The following is a 22,248-nucleotide window of genomic DNA, read 5'->3' as shown; positions in this document are numbered from 1 at the left end:
GCTCCTTTCCTAGTTTCATCTCTTTCTCTTTGCCCTCGAGTAAATGTTCTCTCTCCCCCCTAAAGCGAAGGGGGAAGGGGAGAGAGAGAGAAACAGAAAAAGAGTTTCTCTTATCATCTCACTCACACCAAGGATTCTCTCCTTGTTTAAAGGGTGGAACAGGAAGGAGGTCGATACCGTGAACCGTCCGGTAATTGCTTCGACTCGAGAATGCAATATCCCTTTTCCTGCACGAGTCCCATATTTTTAAGTTCCTCTTTAGAAAAATCGTTTATGCTACTCCCTTTCAGTGTCATATTCTGATATGATGATTACGATGAGATTTTTTTTTTTAGTTTATTTTCTTTAGAACGAAACCTATTGACACAAGGACACAAGTTTAGACAGAATGAACAAAAATAGTTTTCACTTGATCCGACTTTCTTGGTTATAGTTTCAATTATAAACGACTACCTGTTGACTGTCTTAGGTAAGCGATCCCCGAGGCTAAGAAATTGCTTTCTAGAAAATAATAAACACTAAGAGGATTACTTATCTTTTGTAATGAAGTACTACAATTTTTATGTTGTATCGCAGAAAATATTCAGTATTGAACTATATATAAGCCAGAGGGTTGTATTTCTATTTCTAGGGAGTTTATTTTATTTATTATGATCAATTATTTTTTTATGGATGTCAACTAAATATGATATTAGGATTCATTTCTTTAGTTTTTGATTACATTAGGTCAGAAATTCAGCCGATATCCGCGATATTCTAGTGAACCACGAGTAAAACTCGTGTTCCTAATTATACGAAGAGTAAAACTCTTAAGTATATATCTACAAACGGCAATAAAACGGAAAATTTACTTTAAATTGCGGGAATACAATATTTCTTTACTATATATTTGTTACGTTACTTTACCTCTTGATACGTTACTTTACAATTCTTTACTATACATTACGTTACTTTACATCGCGATACATTACTTTACAATTCGTTACTATACACTATTTACACATAAAACCGATATGATGTTCGATGGGTAAAACCCGACGAACGAGAGTAAAACTCTCTACAAAGATTTTCGGAGTAAAACTCCTAGTCAGGTGGGTAAGACCCACCCGGAGTCCATGTAGCACGAGAGTGACGGTCCTCAGCAAGAGCGCAGCTTATATAGCCGATCGGTAGGCTGGGCGCACGTGAGTGAGTTTTGGCGATGCGGGCCGCGCGGCAAAATCGGGTACTACGTCTTTGTGCTCCGCGGTCGGTAACATATTTATCGACGCGCGATAATATTTAGTACAAATATTTACCGGCCGATTTCTAACTATCATTACAAAATAAGCAAATTGATTACATTATATAGCTCAGAAATTCACCCAAGAAAATTTGGTTCGATAGGTTAAGATTTTCTATCGAACGCGTTAACTTACTTTTTAAATAAATAAACAAATTCTTGATTAAAGTATAGCTCATAAATTCACCCAAGAAAAGTTATCGAAGATAATACGTAGAATGATGAATTATTTCGCCAAGCACCAATTAGAATTAATTCCAATTGCTGTAGTTTTACTATAAATATAAAAAAAGAAAAATTATTAATTGTTTTAGTTAAGAAATTAACCCAAGAAAATTTTAACAAAATAAAATAATAACAAAATAAATAAAATATGAAAGTTCAAGTCTTGAATAGATAAATTTAAAGAATTTCCCCATAAAATGTTTTGGAAACATAACCCAAGTGGGAAATTCAAGTAAAAATGGTCTGTTAACTTGAGGATAAGAAGCATTTTTACGAGGACTGAAAGTCGACATTATAAGGTTAGGTGGTATTCTCTGGAAATACGTTATCTGAGTTAACTTGGTACCATTCCGTGAATGGGATATAGACGTCTCCTTATCCTCAACAATAGGCTCGGGTACGATGTAGAATATATATATATATATATATATATGTATATATCTGTAAACTGTTGAGGAACCGCATTGGGTAATACTCTACGGAAAACTGCGCTATTCCAAATTGCCACTCGGACATTTTTATTCGGTCATTTTCGCCCTTCCGTTCTAATCGGTAAGCGCCATTTCGAACGTTATACGACGTCCGTGGATTAAATTTCCAACACACGCTTGGAAAAATGGGAGGTAACTGCACGCCTGCTCCTCGTCAACAGCTATTGTCACACACACACATATATACAAAGGCATCGAAAAAAATTGAGTTTACAAATAGTCGACTACTTCTATCAAATTTCAAAAAAGGGAAATAACATTTTGAATTTTATGTCCGTACCGTTTTTTTTCCTATCTGTTCTTTTTTGCATCTTTGGGAGGGGGAATTAAAAAATTGTCAACTTCTTTTTAAAGGAATGATTTTATTTCTGTTAACTATAAAGAAAAAGGAAAAAAGTAATGTCCCTTTGAGTGTTGAAGTAGAAGAAAACACAAAGGAAGATAGGTCCTTGTGAAATGACATTTCGACTTCTATCCATCCTCTTCTCTAACGATGAGCGACTCTCGTGGGGACTTTTGCAGAGAGAGGCCATATACGTGAATTCGTATTGCGCACGTGTATCAAAGTTGGGTTGTGAGAGGGAACCGAAGAACGATGGTTCGATGGGAGAAAGGGGTTTTAGGGTTGGTTGGGTGAAATCGTATTACTAGTGCATTGTGGAAGCTGAATAGCCCGCATTAGAGCCAACGAGGTTGTAGCATCGTTCCTCCTCCTCTACTGCGCCACGCGTCCTCCATCCCATCCTCTTGCCGCCACTAAACCCTCATCACCTCCCATTTCTGTGTTCCTCTTTTACTTCCCTCGACAACCAGTCTGCGTGTCCTCATGGTGAACGTTCTGCGCTGTTTACGTTATATAGAAGAGAGAGAGAGGAAGAGAACCCCATATAAACTAGACTTTATCGATTTCGGTGTAAACGAGGTAGAGAAACGAGGAATCAAAGGAAAGCGAATTGTTTGAGACAATTACATGTTGTTTGCGCTAAAACTATGTTAAGACAAATTGACTCATTAAAAATTATATGTTTTTTTCTTCCATTAATATTCCTTTGGTATTGAATGAAGAAAGAATTCTTAATTACATTAGCTCAGAAATTCACCATTAAATATTTACCTAATGTTCGAAATTCTAAAAAAGAATTCCGTTTTGTTTTTTTCATATATGTTTGATAAACCATCGTAAAACTGAGATGGGCATTCTAACGATTTCATCAGAATTCCAATGTTTACTGTGGAAATTATTCGAAGAATTTGTCGAATACGAAAAAGGATTTTTTTTTCCTCGTCGCAACAAAAATCGAAAAGCTCCCTAAAGATTCAGTCATTATTTCCAGCGAAATTCTATAGGGTTTCCGTTGTAATCATCAAGGAGCACTTAAAAGGAATCTTTCCAAATATATAGGAAGGAAGGCAAAAATTGTTGAATTTCCAACGTAGCGTTGTTGTTGAAATAGCTTATTTAATTTTAGTGTTCCTGACCTGGGTTAGTTTCCCTAGGATATAAATGTATATTGTACTATGGACTTAAAGGGTCCTGGGTTTTTCTTCAGTATTTTGGATGTTAGTTTATTGATAAATCTGGTCAGCATCTGCTCAGCTTTTACTTCGACGGTTACTGTCCTTAGTCCTTAATTTAATTGCACTTAGGTACTCACACCTCTCTGTAATAGTGTGGGTATGCGTCTGTGTGTACCTAGGTATGGTATAGGCTATTGCCAAAACTCGAAATCAGTTAGTTGTCTACGAACCTTCAGCGAGAGGACTGCGTTCCTCAACTATTGTATTTTCTTTTGATTAATAAATATTTTACATTGCATTAAAAATAATCTGCTTGAAATCATTTTGATTTCCAACAAAAATAATCAACAATATGTAATTGTAGAATTTAAACAACTTTCAGAACGTCAGGTATCATTAGAATTAATTATTACTAACACAAAATTAGAATTCCACCGAAAATAATTATAAATTAAATTATTTCATCCTATTTTTCGTTATAATTCTAGTCAAAAAAAAAAATATTTCTTACATCAGAAGTAGAAGAAATTATTCATTGAATCATTATATATATATATGAAGAAAATCTAGAAAAGTGAGGGTGAAAAAAACACTCGGCAAATATTTGGAACCGTAGAGGCACACTCATAGGACACTTAATTATTCCGCGTGCAACCTCACTTTCTTTTCTATTTTTTTTTTTTAATATTTTTTTCTTTCCATGTCCTCGTTGCTGGTTAATGAAAATGTCACAAAGATTTGCACAGACAGCGGGAGCACACCGACCGTAATCAATTCTCCGCAATTCGTGCGACTCAATTACCTTCCACCACGTTCCTGAGTAAACACACACCCTACTACTACCCACCCCTTTTCTAAATTCAACCTGCACGTTTGCAACTCTCTTCTTCACTCATATTTTTAGAAATCATTTTTTCTCTTTTCTCTCTATATATCCTTTGATATTCCGACTTTTTACATATATTTGCTCTTCATACAAAAAACTATAGATATCTCTTTAGAAAAAATGGAAAATTTTCCTTTTAATGAAATAAAGTATTGAAATAAACATTTCACATATATATACGAAAAAAAGAAAATTTTTCTGTTTAAATAAAAATACTTTATTTCCAACAATTAAATTCTTGTTTGTAACATAACCAATTTATTATTAGTTTGACTTTTGTTCTAAACTTTAAAATAATTCCACAACCAATTGTGTTTATTTTTGGATGGAGAAAGGAGAAAAAAAAAAGAAATACGTGAGATTCTTTCTTTAGGAATGCGCAAAATTAAATTCTCCACGTTCATCTCTTTTCTCTGGTAACTCAGAAAAAAAAATTTTTTTTTTTTTTTTTCGTTCACAAAACTTTCAAGTATAAAGCCCGCATGCGAATGTCTGTTAGGTCACACACAAGAGAGTTTTCCACACAACTTTTAGTCTTGTTCACACTAAGGATACCTTTCAAATGTCCAACTCGTGACTTCTGTTTTTCCATTCAAAACTTTAATACCCTTGTGCGCAAATCTCTGGCTTTTCAACTTATTTCTCGCACCAATCGTCACAGTTGTGAAATTCCTATCGATCTTAGTTTACCTGGTTTTTTTATTATTTTTTTCTTCTTCTTTTACAATGCATCAAAAAAAGCAACTTCGAAAGAATTTTATTTTAAGAAAAATAAATTGTCAACGATAGGAAAATTCATGTTTAGTTGAAAGTTGAAAAAAAATTATAATAATTATTACTATTATTGTAGTAGTTTTTAAAGACATTGATTAGTTTTCAAATGAACAAGTAAATTTTTGATTATAATTATGTAGCTCAGAAATTCACCCAAGAAAACTTATCTATAGTTCGCGTTTATTTATTTATTTCTTAATGACGCATTGCTCAGAAATTCACCCAAGAATATTTTTTTCTAAATTTCCATAGGTAAAGATCGCATTTATTTATTTTTAATTTCTTAACGATTTTAGCTCAGAAATTCACCCAAGAAATTTTCACTGCATTCAGCGCGTGATTATTTATTTCATAAAAACATTTTTTTTTTTTTTTTCTAACAAAGTAATTCAAGTCAATCATAGAGACGAACAATGTCGACAAGTTGGGCAGGCAAAAGCGACTCGTTAATTCTTTATTTTTTGGCGTGCTTCCCAAAATTATATGCTATAAAATACAGACGAAAAAGAGACGACGGGAAAGGAATAGTAGCACGCGTTGCCTTAGTTGGCTCCGATCCATAATTTTATTGTTTTATCTTCCGCGTTTACGACACAAAGTACGAAATGCGAACTACCATTACTGGCTTCTTCCTCCTTCTCATTCTCTTTCTTTCTCTCTCACCAATTTCACTCGTGTTCGTTGAGAAAAAGATTTACATTGACAAGAACAGTTTATATATCATTTCATTCTAAGATTCTTATCTTTTAATAGCATATGCAAAAATCTATGTCCTTGTCATTTTTTGATAAAAACCATTTTTCTTTAAAAAAAATATTACTTCTTTTATTGAGATATGATTTTTAAAATTCTTTTTCTTTTATATCGAGATATTTGTTTGAAAAATAGTAAACGAAATATTTTTCTTTTCCAATTTGTAAAAAAAAAGAATATGCGATCAATTTTAATAGGTACTGAATATTATTTTGGTACAATTGAAATCAGTTTGCATTGCATATTGCACTAAAAAAAAAAGAAAATATTCTCCTCAACGTAAAATTGGATTTGAATGTGTTTGTGTGTTCTTTCTCGGGACGGTGCTTGGAAACCAATGGTACTTGCTGGAATGGCTGATCCGACAATAGACGCGCCACTCCTGTTGAAGTAGGGCCATTCCAATGCTAACGGCTTTTCGCGCCAAATGCAGAAGTGTCATCCTCTTCATTCTAGAGATACGCGAGACACAAAAGTACCGCACACCAACTTCTTTTCTGCTTTTAGTCTCGTCTACTTTCACATAAATGTTGCAAATAAGACGTATAAAACAAAAAAACATTGTTTCCGTTTCCTTTTTTTTTGATTTTATTTTTAACTGACAATAAGCAAAAATTAAATTACAAAATCATCGCTAATAAACCTTTAATAGAAACTGAATCTTTATTAATAATCGTGAAAAATTATATTCTTATGGCAAATGTGTAGATAGTTCTATTTTCCAAGAGATATGGCAAACGATAAGCATTTGCAATGGACGCAGGTGGACATTGCGAAAGGCACTTAAGGGGGTTTACACACCTGTATGTGATCCGATTCGTTCAACCATGTGGGTAAACTTAAGCTCTTATCTTCTTGCTAGAAGCGTGTGCTGGCTAGAGATAGAATTGCCTCAAAGAGAATATAAGCGATCGATACTCAATGGCCCTTTGTCGAAGGATTAGCTCGCGGGTCTAGGAGATGAGGTGGTCTAAGAGGGTTATTCCTACGAGAGAGGATGTTACATCCAAGTCTCTCTCTCTCTCACACACACACTGTCATATTGCGACAAGAAATCTAAGACGTTTCGCTTAATACATTCTTTAGATCTACTTTACACAATTAACTATAGCACTAAGTTATATTGTTTAATAATTAGAATTACTTGGACGCCAATAAATCTATAGAAAACATTTATCCATCGTCTAATGAACTAAACTAAGGAAGCAATCAATTGCAATTATCAAAATGATGATTAGAATTCATCCAGTCGCGGTAGATTATTTTTCAAATGAATAAGCAAACTTTTAATTACATTAGCTCGGAAATTCACCCAAGAAAAGTTATCTAAAGTTCGGTAGATAAAGATAACTGATATTCATTTTTTTTTTTCAATTCTTGATTATGTTAGCTCAGAAGTTCACCCAAGAAAAGTTATTTTAGATTCGGTAGGTAAAAATATAAACTTTCTTTTTAAATAAATAAACGAATTCTTGATTTTATTATCTCAGAAATTCACCCAAATATGCTTCGATAGGTAAAGATATCCTAATGAAGGCATTAGCTTATTTTTCTAAATAAATAAACAAGGTCTTAATTTCATTAGCTCAGAAATTCACCCAAAAATACTTATCTAAGATTTCGGTAGGTAAAATTAACCTAATTACTATAAATACTTACTTACCGTTTTCGTGATATTATTTTTCAAATAAGTAAATTGATTATTATGAATCAAAAATTAGAATTACATTAGTCTTCTGAATCTTTAGTGTAGAATTATCCTTGATATCTGCTTTGAAAATTAAAAAATTAAATTATTCTCGAATTTCCTCCTTTGGATTAAGATATAAGATAAATTATATATACATATACCTAGTGTTGAAGTGATAACGTGGGTAGTGAAGTGACACAAGATGACGTTCCCAACGCAACTGGAGCAATTAAGAGGATGATGATATCAAGAAGTGGTATAAGAAGGTCGAGGGCATGAAGGCATTGAGGAACATTCACCTTCATCCAAGGTCTTGCATAATTTAGCGGCATAAATTAATACATCCCCGGGAAATCTAGGCTCTTCCAAAACCCACACCTTCCTCTCGTGTCTTGACACAATTAGGCGCTGAGATTAATTAAATCCATTTTACATTTCGTCGGTTTTTGACAAAGTTGCCATTGCTTCTCTCCACTATATACTATTGCATGATCCCTTGAGAAATTTCATGAAATCAATATATAGATATAGGTATAATTTATTATATTTTAATTTTCATATCAAATTAATTAAATTACAAGTGTTAAAATTATTCCACAATTTCTTTTTGTTTCTATTTTCGATTTGAAATAATTATTGCATTAAAGCAATCAAGCATCCAATTAGATTTTTATCGTTTTCCGAGAGTGAAGTTAATTGTCCTGATAATGATCAGGTGCTGGGTTTCACAATAATGAGCTCCGGCTTCATTGTGAAAGGGTGGGGGGAGAGAGGGGTTTTGCATGTAATTGTAAATGCGCGTGATTAGCAATTACGTATCTAGAATAAGAGAATTCATTAACAATCGCTATTTGCGCAGATTGACGTAAATTGGAAAATTTGTCCCATCGAAATATCTCTCTTTGTGTTGTTATGTCTGTTTAATGTGGAAATTTTAGATATTGTAAATAAAAAATTATTCGAATCATTATTATTATTATTATTGATTCTAATGCTCATTTTATAAAGGCCTTTAAAGTTTTTAATTCATTAGAAAGGATTTTGCGATGAATTGATATTTTTTTTTTTTGATGAACAATAAGTCTAAGGCTAGAGAACGGTAGCTTCTTAATTAAACCATTATGCGTTATGGCGAAAGCTTTTATTGGCAAAGGAGGCAGGTGGAGGAGAAAGAGGAGGAGGAGGAGCTCTGGCATGTAAATTTGCGATAATAGCGAGGGATGCTCCGTCCTCCTAACCCCACCTCTAACTCGGGTCTTTATGAGTTAATAACTTGGGTTATCGAGAAATCCACCTTAGCTGTCTGTTTCCTTCCCCTATACAAGTCCTTCAATGTTGTCTTCCAGTATTATTGTCCTGAAATAATAATAATAATATGATAATCATAGTGATTTATAATTCGTAGAAATATTTACAATTCTTGACATAGAAGAGACTTCAATATCTGAATATTAATTAAATTCCTCTATTGTTACTTTGGTATTTCAGTGACGCCATCGCCAGGTGGCGCCATCAATATCGCTCCCTTCAGACGCAACAATTAACAATATAATTTAATTATCGTAGATTCTAGATATTATTTTGATAGTTCACCGACGCTAACGCTAGATGGCGCGCAAACACGGCAATTTGAAATAGATCAAGAGGAAAATATTGTATCCAACAGAAATAAATCTTTTAACAATTCCTTTTTTTTCCGAATGAGGTTATATATTGGAATTCATGTTTTCCGTTTGGCATCAACGTGGAATAATGTTCAGTGATGTATATAATTGACTTCTTTCCGTTCTGGCTATTGGCTCAATCGTTGCCGACGCGACAGCCAAAAGTAATTTCGACGTTGCTATGTCTATTTTGCTATAATCATTTTTAACGAGCATCGATATTGGGATTCCCAGACACATTGTCCAGGTTCGCTATTATGATCACGGTCTATAACCTTCGACAAGCTCAACCCATTACGAAACTCGCGTGGGAATTCACATCCGAAGGCTTTCTCTTTACTTCAATAAATACATGTGTATGTGTACTCTCTTTTGCAAATATAGGTACACACATAAACCTGCGACGCACGTATCCCTTTCTGAATTTCCACCTCAGCGCGTCTGAATTTTCCAGTACTCAAGTCAAGTGGACGACTCGGACGTGATTTTGGTTAGATGAGATGGTCACTTTTTTGCAGTCAGTTCCCCTTGCAAGGGATGTAAAATATAAATTCGTCTGAATATCAAAGTTGATGATCAAAAAAAAAAAAAAAAAATGTGTCCTGAATTTAAAATGTTTTTTTTATCAAATAAAAAGCTAGCGAATAATTAAACAATGAGTAAAAAAAAAGTTCAAACATTAGCTCAGATGTTTATCTAAGAAAATTTATCTAAAGTTCGATAGGTAAAGTTAACCAACCGATTGTTATTTTTTTTTTAAACTGTTGATGATTTTAGCTCAGAAATTCACCCAAGAAAATTTGGTTCGGTAGATATGAAGATATTTTACCTGCGTAATCTTAATATTTAAATAAATTAACCAAATTATTGATTTGATTAGCTAAGAAATTCACCCAAGAAGAATTGTCTAAAATTTATTTTATTTAAATGAACAAAAATTTCACTTTTTTTCTATAGTGAAACATAAAAATTTCCTGATGCCAGAAGCATCGGCTAAATTCCATTATCGGCCAAACGACGATAAATATTATAAATTGGTAGGCCAAACTCACATTTTCCTCTCTCCTACCCTTTTTTCTTTCGATAGAGCCAAATCCACCCTCTGCACAAGAAATGCCGCCAGCCAGGGAAATATCCGCGTTCTTCTTCTTCTTTTTTTGACCTCTCTTTTTAAATCCCTCGATAAATCTAGCGATGCAGTTTAAGCGATTTTAACCATAGGAGCTCTCTCCATTGGACGTCCGTATTATTGGACAACGATATCATAGCGGTTTTTTGTTTTCCTTTCCCTTTTTTTTATTTTTGAAAATTTATTTACAATTTTCTGTAATAAAAACACTAATCCAATGTAATGTATTTAATTGTCGATGTCTTTTTTTGCCATTGTTCAAAAAAAAAAAAAAAGAAATGCAATTTTGCTTTTAGATGGTATACAGTATATGCATTTTGAATAGGTGTGCAGTTGGTGTAAAATTGCCTGAAATCCCTATGGTAGGCGAGTAATAAGCGGTGGCAGTTTACGGTTAGTGAGAGTGTGCGAGTGAAAAATCACTGCACTGTGGTTGAAACGCACTTTGTCATGATGCAGGACACAAGCGAGTGGTTACACTTTGAAAACTGCAATAGTTTCAAACCTAACGATCGTCCAACGTTAATACACGAGAGAGAGGTTCGATAAAAAGCAAAGAACCATCTCGGGCGACGATCATCGAATGTTTTTGTCACAATATTGTAGCCATTATAGCATATATATATATAGGTATCTACTGTTCGCTCGTAACGTATATTGGTTTTGTTTCTCCCGAATCAACGAACCAAGTTTCGTACTATTTCTTCTCTATCAAAAGTATCTCATTTCAACTCAATTTTCCTCTATTATCTTTCACACTATTCATAAAAAAATATAACCAACAAGAGTCACGTTAATTTTGCTTGAGGAGAAATTGTTTTTTGGTTAACTGACGCCACCGACAGATGGTGTGTTTATCAAACCTTATTTTTTCTGAAATAAGCAAGTTTTTAATTTTAAATCTTGTCCTTTAATTAACTAACGTCACGCAACAATCTAAATATGCTGTTTACATAAAAAAAGTCTTTTGTAGTTAATAGACGCCACCGACAGATGGCGCACCAGATATTTTCCAATTAACGAGAATATTTTCTAGTTTCGTGTTACAACTGACGGATATAAAATAAAAATGTATATTGTGTATAAAAATTCAATTTTTTGTTATGAAAAACTTTATAGTTTATTGTAAATAAATAAATTAATAATAACTTTTAACTTATGAAAGAGAAAGTGAATTTTTGTTTATTATAATTTAGCGATTTCTTTTGTGAGAATAATGCAATTTTTCAACTATTAAAATATTTTCTTGTAGTTAAGTGACGCTACCGACAGATGGCGCTCTAAACATGCAATACTATCAAAAGTAAACTACATTATTAACTAATTATATTCAAAATGTACTTTTTTCTCTAAAGATATTAAATAAAACTCCTGATATTTTCTAATTATGAAAAAAATTGTTTTGTAATTAACTGACGCTACCGATAGATGGCGCACTAAACACGCAACCTCAGCAAACGTTAACTATTTTTAGCATTAAAGGTATTAATTTCAAATTTAGTTTTTTTCATAAAGATATAAAAATTAAATTCCCTATAATTTCCAATTAGGAAAGAAAATTGTTTTCTACTTATCTGACGCTACCGGCAGATGGCGCACCAATCATCTTCCTTCCAGTCACAATTTCCTCTTGATAAAACATTCGTAGGACAATAAAAATATTTTTTTTAAAACCATTTTTTTAGGAACCACTTTTTTTCTGTGTGGTTATCATTTTTCTTTTCTTATTTTTATCGAGTAAATATTTCGTAATACATTCGAGAATATGAAATTTCCATTATGTAAATAGGCTATTTCAATTTTCTGGTCTTGTATCTTAGATCCGTCGTAAAAACAATTTCGAGGGTATTGTTAAACGTAGAGGGATGAAAGGTAGAGAAAGGAGAGGTGGATGGTAAAGAATCGCTGACTGTCGATGTCGTTTAAACTTGAGTGCATAAAAGGAATGGAGGACCATCTTGGTGGAAATTTCTCCAGGATCTTGGTTACCCGTGTTGCCTCTCTCTCTCTCTCTCTCTCTCTCTCTCTCTTACTCTTACCTCTCTCTAGGTTCCTCTTCAAACTAGTTTACCCTGAGTCCGGGCAATTTTCCTGACTCTCGCTCGAGGTTCATAAAATTTATGCCAACATTTTGCGAGCTTTATACCGACTTCCATATCTATATGCTCGAATATATTTAGTTTATGTACGTACTCACGTACTCGTGGAAGCTTCATCTGTGGCACTTGTATGTTGACTTTGTTAGCGGACACACACATCTCTCTCTCTTTCTCTTTCACTTCATGTATATACTATATCCTTTCAGAAGAAGAGAAATAGTCTGCTGAACCAGTGGCGCAACTAAACTAATGTTGCAAGCTTTTAATGGTAGGACGGGCTGTTAAAAATCATTATAATTTTACAACCCATGAAGATTAAAATGTTTATCGTGCGAGACGAGTAATTTTCTGATTGAACTTTTGAGATAAAACTCAGGGGGAGGGGAAATATTTTGCTAAATTTAAAATTTTTACGATTCTATAATCATTTATGGGAGAATATTTGTCTCCTATATAGGGAAATTTTTAATTTAGTAAGAGATTGAATATTATATCGAGAAAGGGCCAGAATAGAAGACCATTGTCCGTCAGTGATCAGATTTAACGATAATGCCACATAATTAGATTCTACCGCTAATTCCGCGTTAGCAATCAAGGCATTATCAACGCTCGTAATTACCGACCAAAATTACCTGTTCTCTACAAATATCTCCATCTCCGCTTTCTCTCTCTCTCTCTCTCTCTCTCTGTATGTATACCCTTATCGCTCGCTTTATACGGTCACGAGCTTTCATATATATATATATATATATATATATACACACATCCCTTCGATCTTCCAACCGACCACAATTTTCTTTCCAATGTTGCCGGGTCATTCCAGTCTGGAATAGCTTCTGGATTTCATTGTACAGTGTTCCAAGATTGAATTTTCGTTTTCTTTCTCTAAATGCTATTTTTTGTTGCAGTCTTGTCCGCGCGAAAGAGGTTAACTCGTCGTCACTTTATTCCCCTGAGTGATAAGACAGAGAAAATCGAACACGTCTTCTAGTTATTGCATTTTCTACAATATATATATAGGTGGAAGTCGCATATCTATCTTCCCATGTTTCGAATTTGTTGAGTAATAATCACTGTGCGCCATCTGAGGATGGCGTCAGTGAACTACAAAACTATTCGAAGATAAAAATAAACCGTTTTATATACTATAATTCAAAATTTGTCGCCATCTGACGGTGGCGTCAGTGAACTACAAATCTATTCAAAGAAAAAAAAATCCCTTTTTTTCTATAATTAATAATAATTTGACGCCACTGACAGATGGCGTCAGTGAACTATAAAACTATTCGAAGAATAGAAAACCGTTTTTTTGTTATAATAATTGAGAATTTGACGCCATCTGATGGTGGCGTCAGTGAACTACAAAAAGATAAGATACAAATAAACCATTTTATACACTATAATTCAAAAATTTGACGCCATCTATCGGTGGCGTTAGTGAACTACCAAACTATTCAAAGATAAAATAAAGTTTATACTATAATTCAAAATTTGCCGCCATCTGTCAGTGGCGTCAGTGAACAATAAAACTATTCGAAGATTAGAAAACCGTTTTTTTGTTATAATAATTGAGAATTTGACGCCATCTGATGGTGGCGTCAGTGAACTACAAAACTATTCAAAGATTAGAAAACTGTTTTTTTGTTCTAATAATTCAGAATTTGACGCCATCTGATGGTGGCGTCAGTGAACTACAAAAAGAGAAGATAAAAATAAACCGTTTTATATATACACTATAATTAAAAATTTGACGCCATCTGTCGGTGGCGTTAGTGAACTACCAAACTATTCAAAGATAAAATAACGTTTTTTTTATAATTAAGAATTTGACGCCATCTGGCGGTGGCGTCAGTGAACTACAAAAGTATTCAAAAATAAAAATAAACTCGTTTTATCAGCAAGTGGCTGCAAAAAAAATACACTATTTTCATTGTGAATATTTATATGTTGCACTGAAACATGATTTTGACATATTAATTTTATTTATGTAGAAATATATATATATATGTATGTATTATATAAATGAATTATAACTCAACGTCTTACAGTGTAATCCGCATTGAGGATGTTGACTACAAAGTGCATCTTCACACTCGCGCGTCCTAATTGAATTATAAACGCATCTACGATCCTAATCCGCGTATTGCGGCTGACACCTTCGGTCGTGGCTCATTAACCTAGTCTAGATCAAGGCTTTCTAATTACGAGATTATCACTGTAATAACGCCAGAAGTCATATATATATATATATATATATATATATATATATATGTATGTCTACAATTAGGAAAATCTCACATCATTTTCTCATTTATGCTCCGTCAATCATAAATTAACGCCATTTACTAATTAAAATATAGTTTACTGGATTTTTTTTTTAAATATTAAAAAATCAAGGTAAATTTATTAACAGTATAATTAATTATCTTTTTAGTAGTTTTTCGTTTATATTCGACTTTAATAAAAATAAGTCACTTTGGACGCTAAAATTGAAGGTATTTATTTTTGGAAACGAGAAAAATTTGTTGTTTCTTTTTGCATCAAATTCCGTTTACCAAGCTCGTCGGTCAATGTCGAGGAACATTGCCATTATATAAAATTGTTTTTTTTTAAAAAAAAAAGAAAAGCTTATCAGTGAGGCTCTTGTTCTTTGTTTTACCTTTTTTTTTTGGAGAAAGAGAGGATCGATGTCGACACCAAGGCATTTGGCCATTAAGTTCCGCGCGCTGATGTCTCATGGATTGTGAAACCAAAAAAAAAAAAAAAAAAAATTGTACAAACGATCAATCTTATTGCAAGTCGAAGCTCTTCGAGAGTTATACGACAAGTGCATCGTACAAATCGAAGAATCGAATTTTAAAGGGGAAAAAAAAATTCTTTATAAACACTAATCGAAACAATTATTTTGTTTATATTGAAAAAGAAAATTTTTATTCAGTTTTGAAAAATTGAAAATTTTTTGAAATCTTTTTTAAAATTTTTATGCACAATATAATTTTTAATTTAAAAAATTTGGCATAATTTTTAAATTTAATGGTCAATAAAATTTTGGACAACAAATTTAGTTTTACAGATTTTCAAAATTAAATTTTTTTAAATTTAATTGTAGAAGATTTAAAATATTTTCTGTAAATTTTAACTGCTGTAGTTTTTTTTTTTTTAATTTTTGTCATCAGTTCAATTTTAAAGTTTTTAAAACTTTTTTAAATAATTGAAATTTTAAAGAAATATTAAAAAAAGTTTTAAATAATTAAATTTTGGAGAAATTACACTTGAAATTTTTATAAATAATTGAATTACAAAAGATTTTGTTAAATTTCAGACAATAATTAAGTTTTAGAAAATTGAAAATAATTTATCAAATAATTTTAATAAGTTTTTTTTAAAAGTAATTGAATTTTCAAAGATTTACAATTCAGATTTTTGGAAATAATTGAATTTACAGTGATTTTAAAATAAAATTTTTGGTAATTTCTGTTGGTAAATAATTTATTATAGAAAATATAGACAAAAATTAAATTACATAAATTTTCAATTCAAAAATTTTTTTCAGATAATTGAATTTTTGAAAAACATTATAAAAATCGTTAAAAATAATTGAATTTTGGAAGAGTAATTGAATTTTCTAAGATTTATGATTGAGATTTTTAAAAATAATTGTCCAGTGATTTTAAAATAAAATTTTTGATAAATTTTGTTGCTAAATAATTTATTACAAAATTTTAGACAAAAATTGAATTTCAATAGTTTTTTTTTTTTGAAAAATGTTATTAGATAATTAAATTTTTAAAAAATATTACAAAAATCATTAAAAATAATTTAATTTTGAAAAAGTTACAATTGGAATTTTTAAAAATTAAATTATTTTTGAAAATATTTGAACTTTATGTGATTTTTAATTAAAATTTTCGTTAATTTTTGTTGCTGAATAATTTAATAAAAATTACAAACAAAAATTGAACTTTAAAAATTTTTAATTAAAAAATAATTTTAGCTTATTGAATTGTCGAGGAATATTATAAAAATTATTAAAAATATAATTGAATTTTGGATGAGTTGTAAATGAAATTATTAAATTGCAGATAATTTTAGATGGAAAATTTTAGAAATAATTAAATTTTTAGAAGGAATTTTAGAATTTTTTAAAATTAATTTTTAAAATTTTTCAATTTTGAAATTGAAATTTTTAGTAATTTTCTTTGTTGATTTTTTTAAAAAAATTTAAATAATTTGTGAAGAATTTCAATAAAATTATTGTAAATAAAATAATAATAATTAATTAATAATTAATATAAAATTATTAAAATAATAATAATAATATTAATTTAGAGATAACAAAATTGGTTAAATTATTGAAATATAAAAGAATCATCATTAATTCTAAAGGGATCCCTAATTTCAATAATATATCCAAAATATTAGGATTTGACGCGACTTAATAAATTTTATTTTGGTAAGAAATGAAAAAAAAAAAATTTTCGAGAAAATTAATTAAATTATTAATAATAATTTAGTTAATTTATTTTAAAAATTAATAATAATAAAAAATATTAATTAAAAATGAATTATTACAATTGTAAGATTATTTATAAATACTTAATTTTTTTTTGATTTCAGGGAGTAGTGAAGAATCAAGAACGGGAGCAGGAGATCCCGGAAAATTAGGTGTTAAAAAACCAAGGCCAAAAGCATCTTCGCCTAATCGGCAAGGTCCACAACAATGTCAAGTAAGTTGAAGAAGAAATTTTAATAAATTATATGATCTTCTATTTCTCAAATTGTTTTAAAATTATTTTTTTACTTAATTTTCTCATCTAGTGAAAAGATCTAGAATTAGAGTTTTTTTTTATTCATTTAGTAAAAATTCCAAAGAAATGTCGACTTAGAAAATATCATCTAGAGGAATTAAATTTCAATAAAAAAAAAAAAAAAAAAATTATAAAATCAAATATGGATAAAAATTCAAATTTTCCTAAATCTCTGCAAAAATTTGCTTTTTCACCATTGATGATGGTAAACGTAGAATTAATTTTCAGTCCTGGCAGAACGTACACTCGGACGAGTGAATTAGAGGTTCGCCCATTGACCGCAAAGCTAGAGCTCCAAAAATGCAGAAAACTCACAAATTTCAGCTGTCGCCAGTAGTCCCTCTGTTCACTCACACATACACAGACACACCAATTCCCTCCCTTTTCATGGTTGAACGGTTGCAAAATCATCGGGAAGTTAACGAGTCTGACCTATTTTCACACCTCTCTATATCAAAAAAATTTTTATTTCCACCAATAATTTTTCATATCTACAGACAAAATTTTACTATAATTTTCAAATAAATAATAACTATAGTTACACATCATAAAAGAGAAGTTAAAATTATATTTATTTTTTTTATATTATATATTTTAATATATTTTTCATCTATAATAAATTTTTACAATATATTAAATTTTGAGAACATTTCAATATATGAACTTTATTGTATACAGCAGTTTAGTTCGTGATTGCTCACATCGAGCGCAAACTCCATACGGGTATTCCCCTATCAAACAAAGGGTTAAATGCTCCAAGCAAATGAATATTGAGAGAGAGAGAGAGAATTTCTCAACCGTAAGAGAATTAGTGATGGGTGGAACATTTCAAGATTCATAATTTTACCCCAAAACAATGATGTTGGGAATTGTATGCCAGGGATAAATCTACAAATATAGTCAGAAAAGTATAAAATGTAGCATTGTATATATATAATTTGTCAAGAATTGTATATAAGGCTTGGCCAAATATTTGATTCCTCTTGCTTCTCTGCAAATTCTGTATACCCGGAAAGGAAAAGGAGAATGAGGAAAGGGAGAGCTAATGCTTTTGCAGAGTCTGGCTATTTTCGCTTGCCTAAACAAATTTGTGTTAGGAGCCAATTAAAAGTCAATTCGAAGGGAGAGAGAGAGAGAGAAAGAGACGAACTTGAGGAAAGGTCGACATTTCTATCAGAATACTCGAGTTCTTTGAATTTCCTTTCCGCGCTTTTTTTGCCAATTAGAAATAAATAACCATTTTTTCGAATTATTTCTAAATTTTCATTCACATTACCATTTATATAATTAATTACGAGTTCTAATTTTTATTTCGAAAAAGTTTAAAGTTGTAGCTAAATCGGAGTATTCCTAATTTCTAATCTCTAAATTCGGAGATAAAAAATTCTGTAACAATTCTCTATAAAGAACCTAGAACCTTTAAAACACTTGTTTTACTATTTCAAAAAAATATACTACTCCACAAAAATATTTCCCATATTCCCAAATCAATTTTACTTTTAAAAAACTCGAATTTTTTTGGGAACAAGAGCAGGAAACCAAAACCATAAAACATTGAATGCACTCTAATGCATTCCACCCCTCTCATGAAAAATTTGAATCCCAAATGCACCACATTCCTTCCACTCCAAATGGCAGGGTGAAAAAAAAACCTCTCTTTCGTCAGAGAAGCCACAAACACAATGTTTATCATTCCTCCTCCTTTTTCCGTAAAGTCGCTCATTGTTCTTCTCAACGGTATATATAAAAAAAAAGGAAGAAGGAAGAGAAAAAAGAAATACTATAAAAAAGAAAAAGAAGAAGAGAAAAAAACAAGAAGATGTCCCTAAGGGAAGGTTTACGCACGTCGGACGCAGTGGATAACGACGGTCGTGACCCACTTTAACAGAACAATGCGACTCTCAAGCAGCTCCCAACAACGTCGTCGGCTCGTGTTTAAGCTTGGAATAGTAGTAGTAGTGGTAGTAATAGTAGGGTAGCTATGGGCAAAGCGACACGAGTATATACACAAGTACCTGTAAAGCAGAAGCACTGTTGAATATTCAACTCTAAGGTTCTCGAATCTACACTCAGCCGTGCTTGAACGCAACATCCGTTAGTTTCTTGTTAATATTGCCTGCTAAATTTTGGAATTATCCTTTCCTTTCGAAAGTCAAGTGAAAATATGGAGAAATTTTTCCGAACTGTAAATTATTGAATTTATCCAATTTAGAGATTAACAGTTGTTGCATTACTGTCACGATACTTTGATGATTGAAGCAGTTTTGATAAACGAACTTAATTAGACTTAATGTAGAGTCACTAAGTTCGACGCTAGTTTTAAGGACTCCGAATAAGTCTCCAAAAAGGCTGCACTAGTTCGGAACTACAGAATTAACAGTATTAATTTTTGCCAATTGGATTTAGCTTTAGCCTCCAAGAAGATTCCACTTGTCTTTAATTACAAAATTATTCAGTGACGGCAGAATTTTGGTATCTAGACACAATGTTCAGTATCAACTTCTGGCAGAATACTAATTCCCACTGGATTCAGGTTTAATCTCCGAATAATTTGCTTATGTCCGGAATTACAAAATTACTGATTCTAGTGTGTCATCAGAACATCGCGGAAATTACTGATTCCAGTGTCATCAGAACATCGCGGACTTTTTCCATTGGATTCAGCTTTAGTCTCCTAATAAGTAACATATGTCCGGAATTACAAAATTACTGATTCTAGTGTGTCATCAGAACATCGCGGACTTTTCCCATTGGATTTAGCTTCCGCCTCCAAGAAGGTTCCACTTGTCCTTAATTACAACATTATTCAGCTTTAGTCTCCGAATAATTTGCTTATGTCCGGAATTACAAAATTACTGATTCCAGTGTCATCAGAACATCGCGGACTTTTCCCATTTGATTCAGCTTTAGTCTTCGAATAAGTAACATATGTCCGGAATTACAAAATTACTGATTCTAGTGTGTCATCAGAACATCGCGGACTTTTCCCATTGGATTTAGCTTCCGCCTCCAAGAAGGTTCCACTTGTCCTTAATTACAAAATTATTCAGCTTTAGTCTCCGAATAATTTGCTTATGTCCGGAATTACAAAATTACTGATTCTAGTGTATCATCAGAAAATCGCGGACTTTTCACGTTGGATTTAACTTTAGTCTCCAAATAGTAGTATTACAAAAATACTATTTCGAATGTCGACAGAACATCAGCATCTAGAAAATGTTGGATACTAACTTCAGAATACTGATTTCTCCAATTGGATTCAGCTTTAGTCTCCGAATAAGTTGCAAATGTTCGGAATTACAAAATTACTGATTCCAGTGTCATCAGAAAATCGCGAAATTTTCCCAATAGATTTTATAGCTTCAGTGTCCAAATACAGGTTTTAGTTGGTAAATTAACAGATAAGGCAATATTCCAAAAATCTAGTAAACGAACTAAAATTGTTGATGCAGATTCAGGGTCCAAATGCCTAAAAATTGTACTAGTTACTTAACTAGGAACTATTCAACAAAGTAAAAATCTACGCAGATCGCAAAAAATTTCAGTTTTGTTTAAACCGAAATAGTTTAAAACGTCTGCAAAGTAATTGGAATTATTTTTCGAAAAGTTCTAAATCAATTAATGTATTCTCCCTTCATTATTTTAATGAAAAATTCTTTTACACTATAAATAAAATAAATCACAAAATAAAACCCCTCGTGAAAAATGCCAACAAAACTATTTGTCGATATATTTTCAAAATCAAAAAGAATCTGATGAAAAATATTTGGAAAATTTTTGAAAAATATTTCAACAATTCTAAGTCCCGACACAAAGAACATACACATTTTTTTTTCCTTTCATTTTAGAGTTCGTTCCATTTTGTTTCCAAATAATTTCAAGGTATGCGAGAAATGTACGAGTAGAACGTTATCTCGGAATTTGAGATTTGGATCGATTCTAAGGGTAAGTTTAGAATTCAGGGAGAGGAGAGTGAGAGAGAGAGAGACCTGTGTTGTTAGAGGTTCATTACGACTCGTGTCCTTCGAACTATTCCAGGAAGTCGCTTGGCGAACCAGCACCGAGGACATTGTTCTGTTTGATGTTGGAAAAGGGAACACTCGACGAATCTCTCTCTCTCTCTCTCTCGACCTTTCTCCTCTCTTTCACCAATCGTGGACGAGGCTGTGGTTAGTTTGACAGAACTAGAATCAGGAAGAAAATGGGTGGTACTATCTCCTCTCGGGAGAGAGAGAGGGAGAGAGAGAATGAAACCGAGAAAATAGAGAAGCCACTCTAAATTCGGATGGTTAATTACGAAATTCAATTCCCTCAGCAAGCGTTGAATCCTATATGTAACTACAGTTGACGAAATATTCCCATTTTTTTAAGTCACATATTTTGATTTTGATTATTTATAACGATTTTTTTTTATTTTCCGCTTAATAAATACATTAAAAAAAAAAAAAACTCGTCACTTGAATTGGAGTGGAAAATTTGGAAAATTGTATATCGTGTATACATTGCGTTGACAATTTATTTAAATTGGCCTCGTTAGATGCATCGTGGATCAAAGCCTTGATTTGAAGGACGAGACAGGTCGTTACCTTAATTAATCGAACCTTTCGCTCAACATGCTCGATCTCTTGCTTCTACTGTCCTAGATTTACTCCTCTCTCTCTCTCTCTCTCTTCAGTAAAAGACGATGGATTTCGAGAATATACTCCTTAGACACTGAACTAAAATGGACATAGTGGTTCCACTACGTCACTTGCATCCGTTTCGTGGGCTTCTAACCTCAACGCTCCTGACACTGCCCCGTTAATTAACCCAAAACTTTCGAGTAAGTTAAGTCCATGTTCTTGTTCGTTGCATGTTAGCTATTTTGTGTAAGGTTTACATAAACTTGTTTGTTATTTCCAAAAACTCATGGAATCATTTTCAAAAAGA

At 31.9% G+C, this 22,248-nt stretch overlaps 1 protein-coding gene across 3 annotated transcripts in view; it reads left to right on the top strand.

Moving 5' to 3' along the window:
* Positions 1 to 22,248, top strand: part of LOC127284870 (uncharacterized) — a 431,539-nt gene that overhangs the window by 327,796 nt on the left and 81,495 nt on the right. For all 3 annotated transcript variants that reach the window (XM_051310567.1, XM_051310568.1, XM_051310569.1), the window contains one exon: positions 17,129 to 17,238. In XM_051310567.1, the coding sequence (XP_051166524.1) occupies positions 17,129 to 17,238 (110 nt within the window). The remainder of the gene's footprint in view (positions 1 to 17,128; positions 17,239 to 22,248) is intronic.

The sequence above is a fragment of the Leptopilina boulardi genome, unplaced genomic scaffold (genome assembly GCF_019393585.1).
Source record: "Leptopilina boulardi isolate dan_hultmark-lab unplaced genomic scaffold, ZJU_Lbou_2.1 LbouV2_327, whole genome shotgun sequence".
NCBI lineage: Eukaryota > Metazoa > Arthropoda > Insecta > Hymenoptera > Figitidae > Leptopilina > Leptopilina boulardi.
The sequence above is the reverse complement of the archived record's forward strand: the minus strand, read 5'-3'. Positions and strand labels throughout refer to the sequence as shown.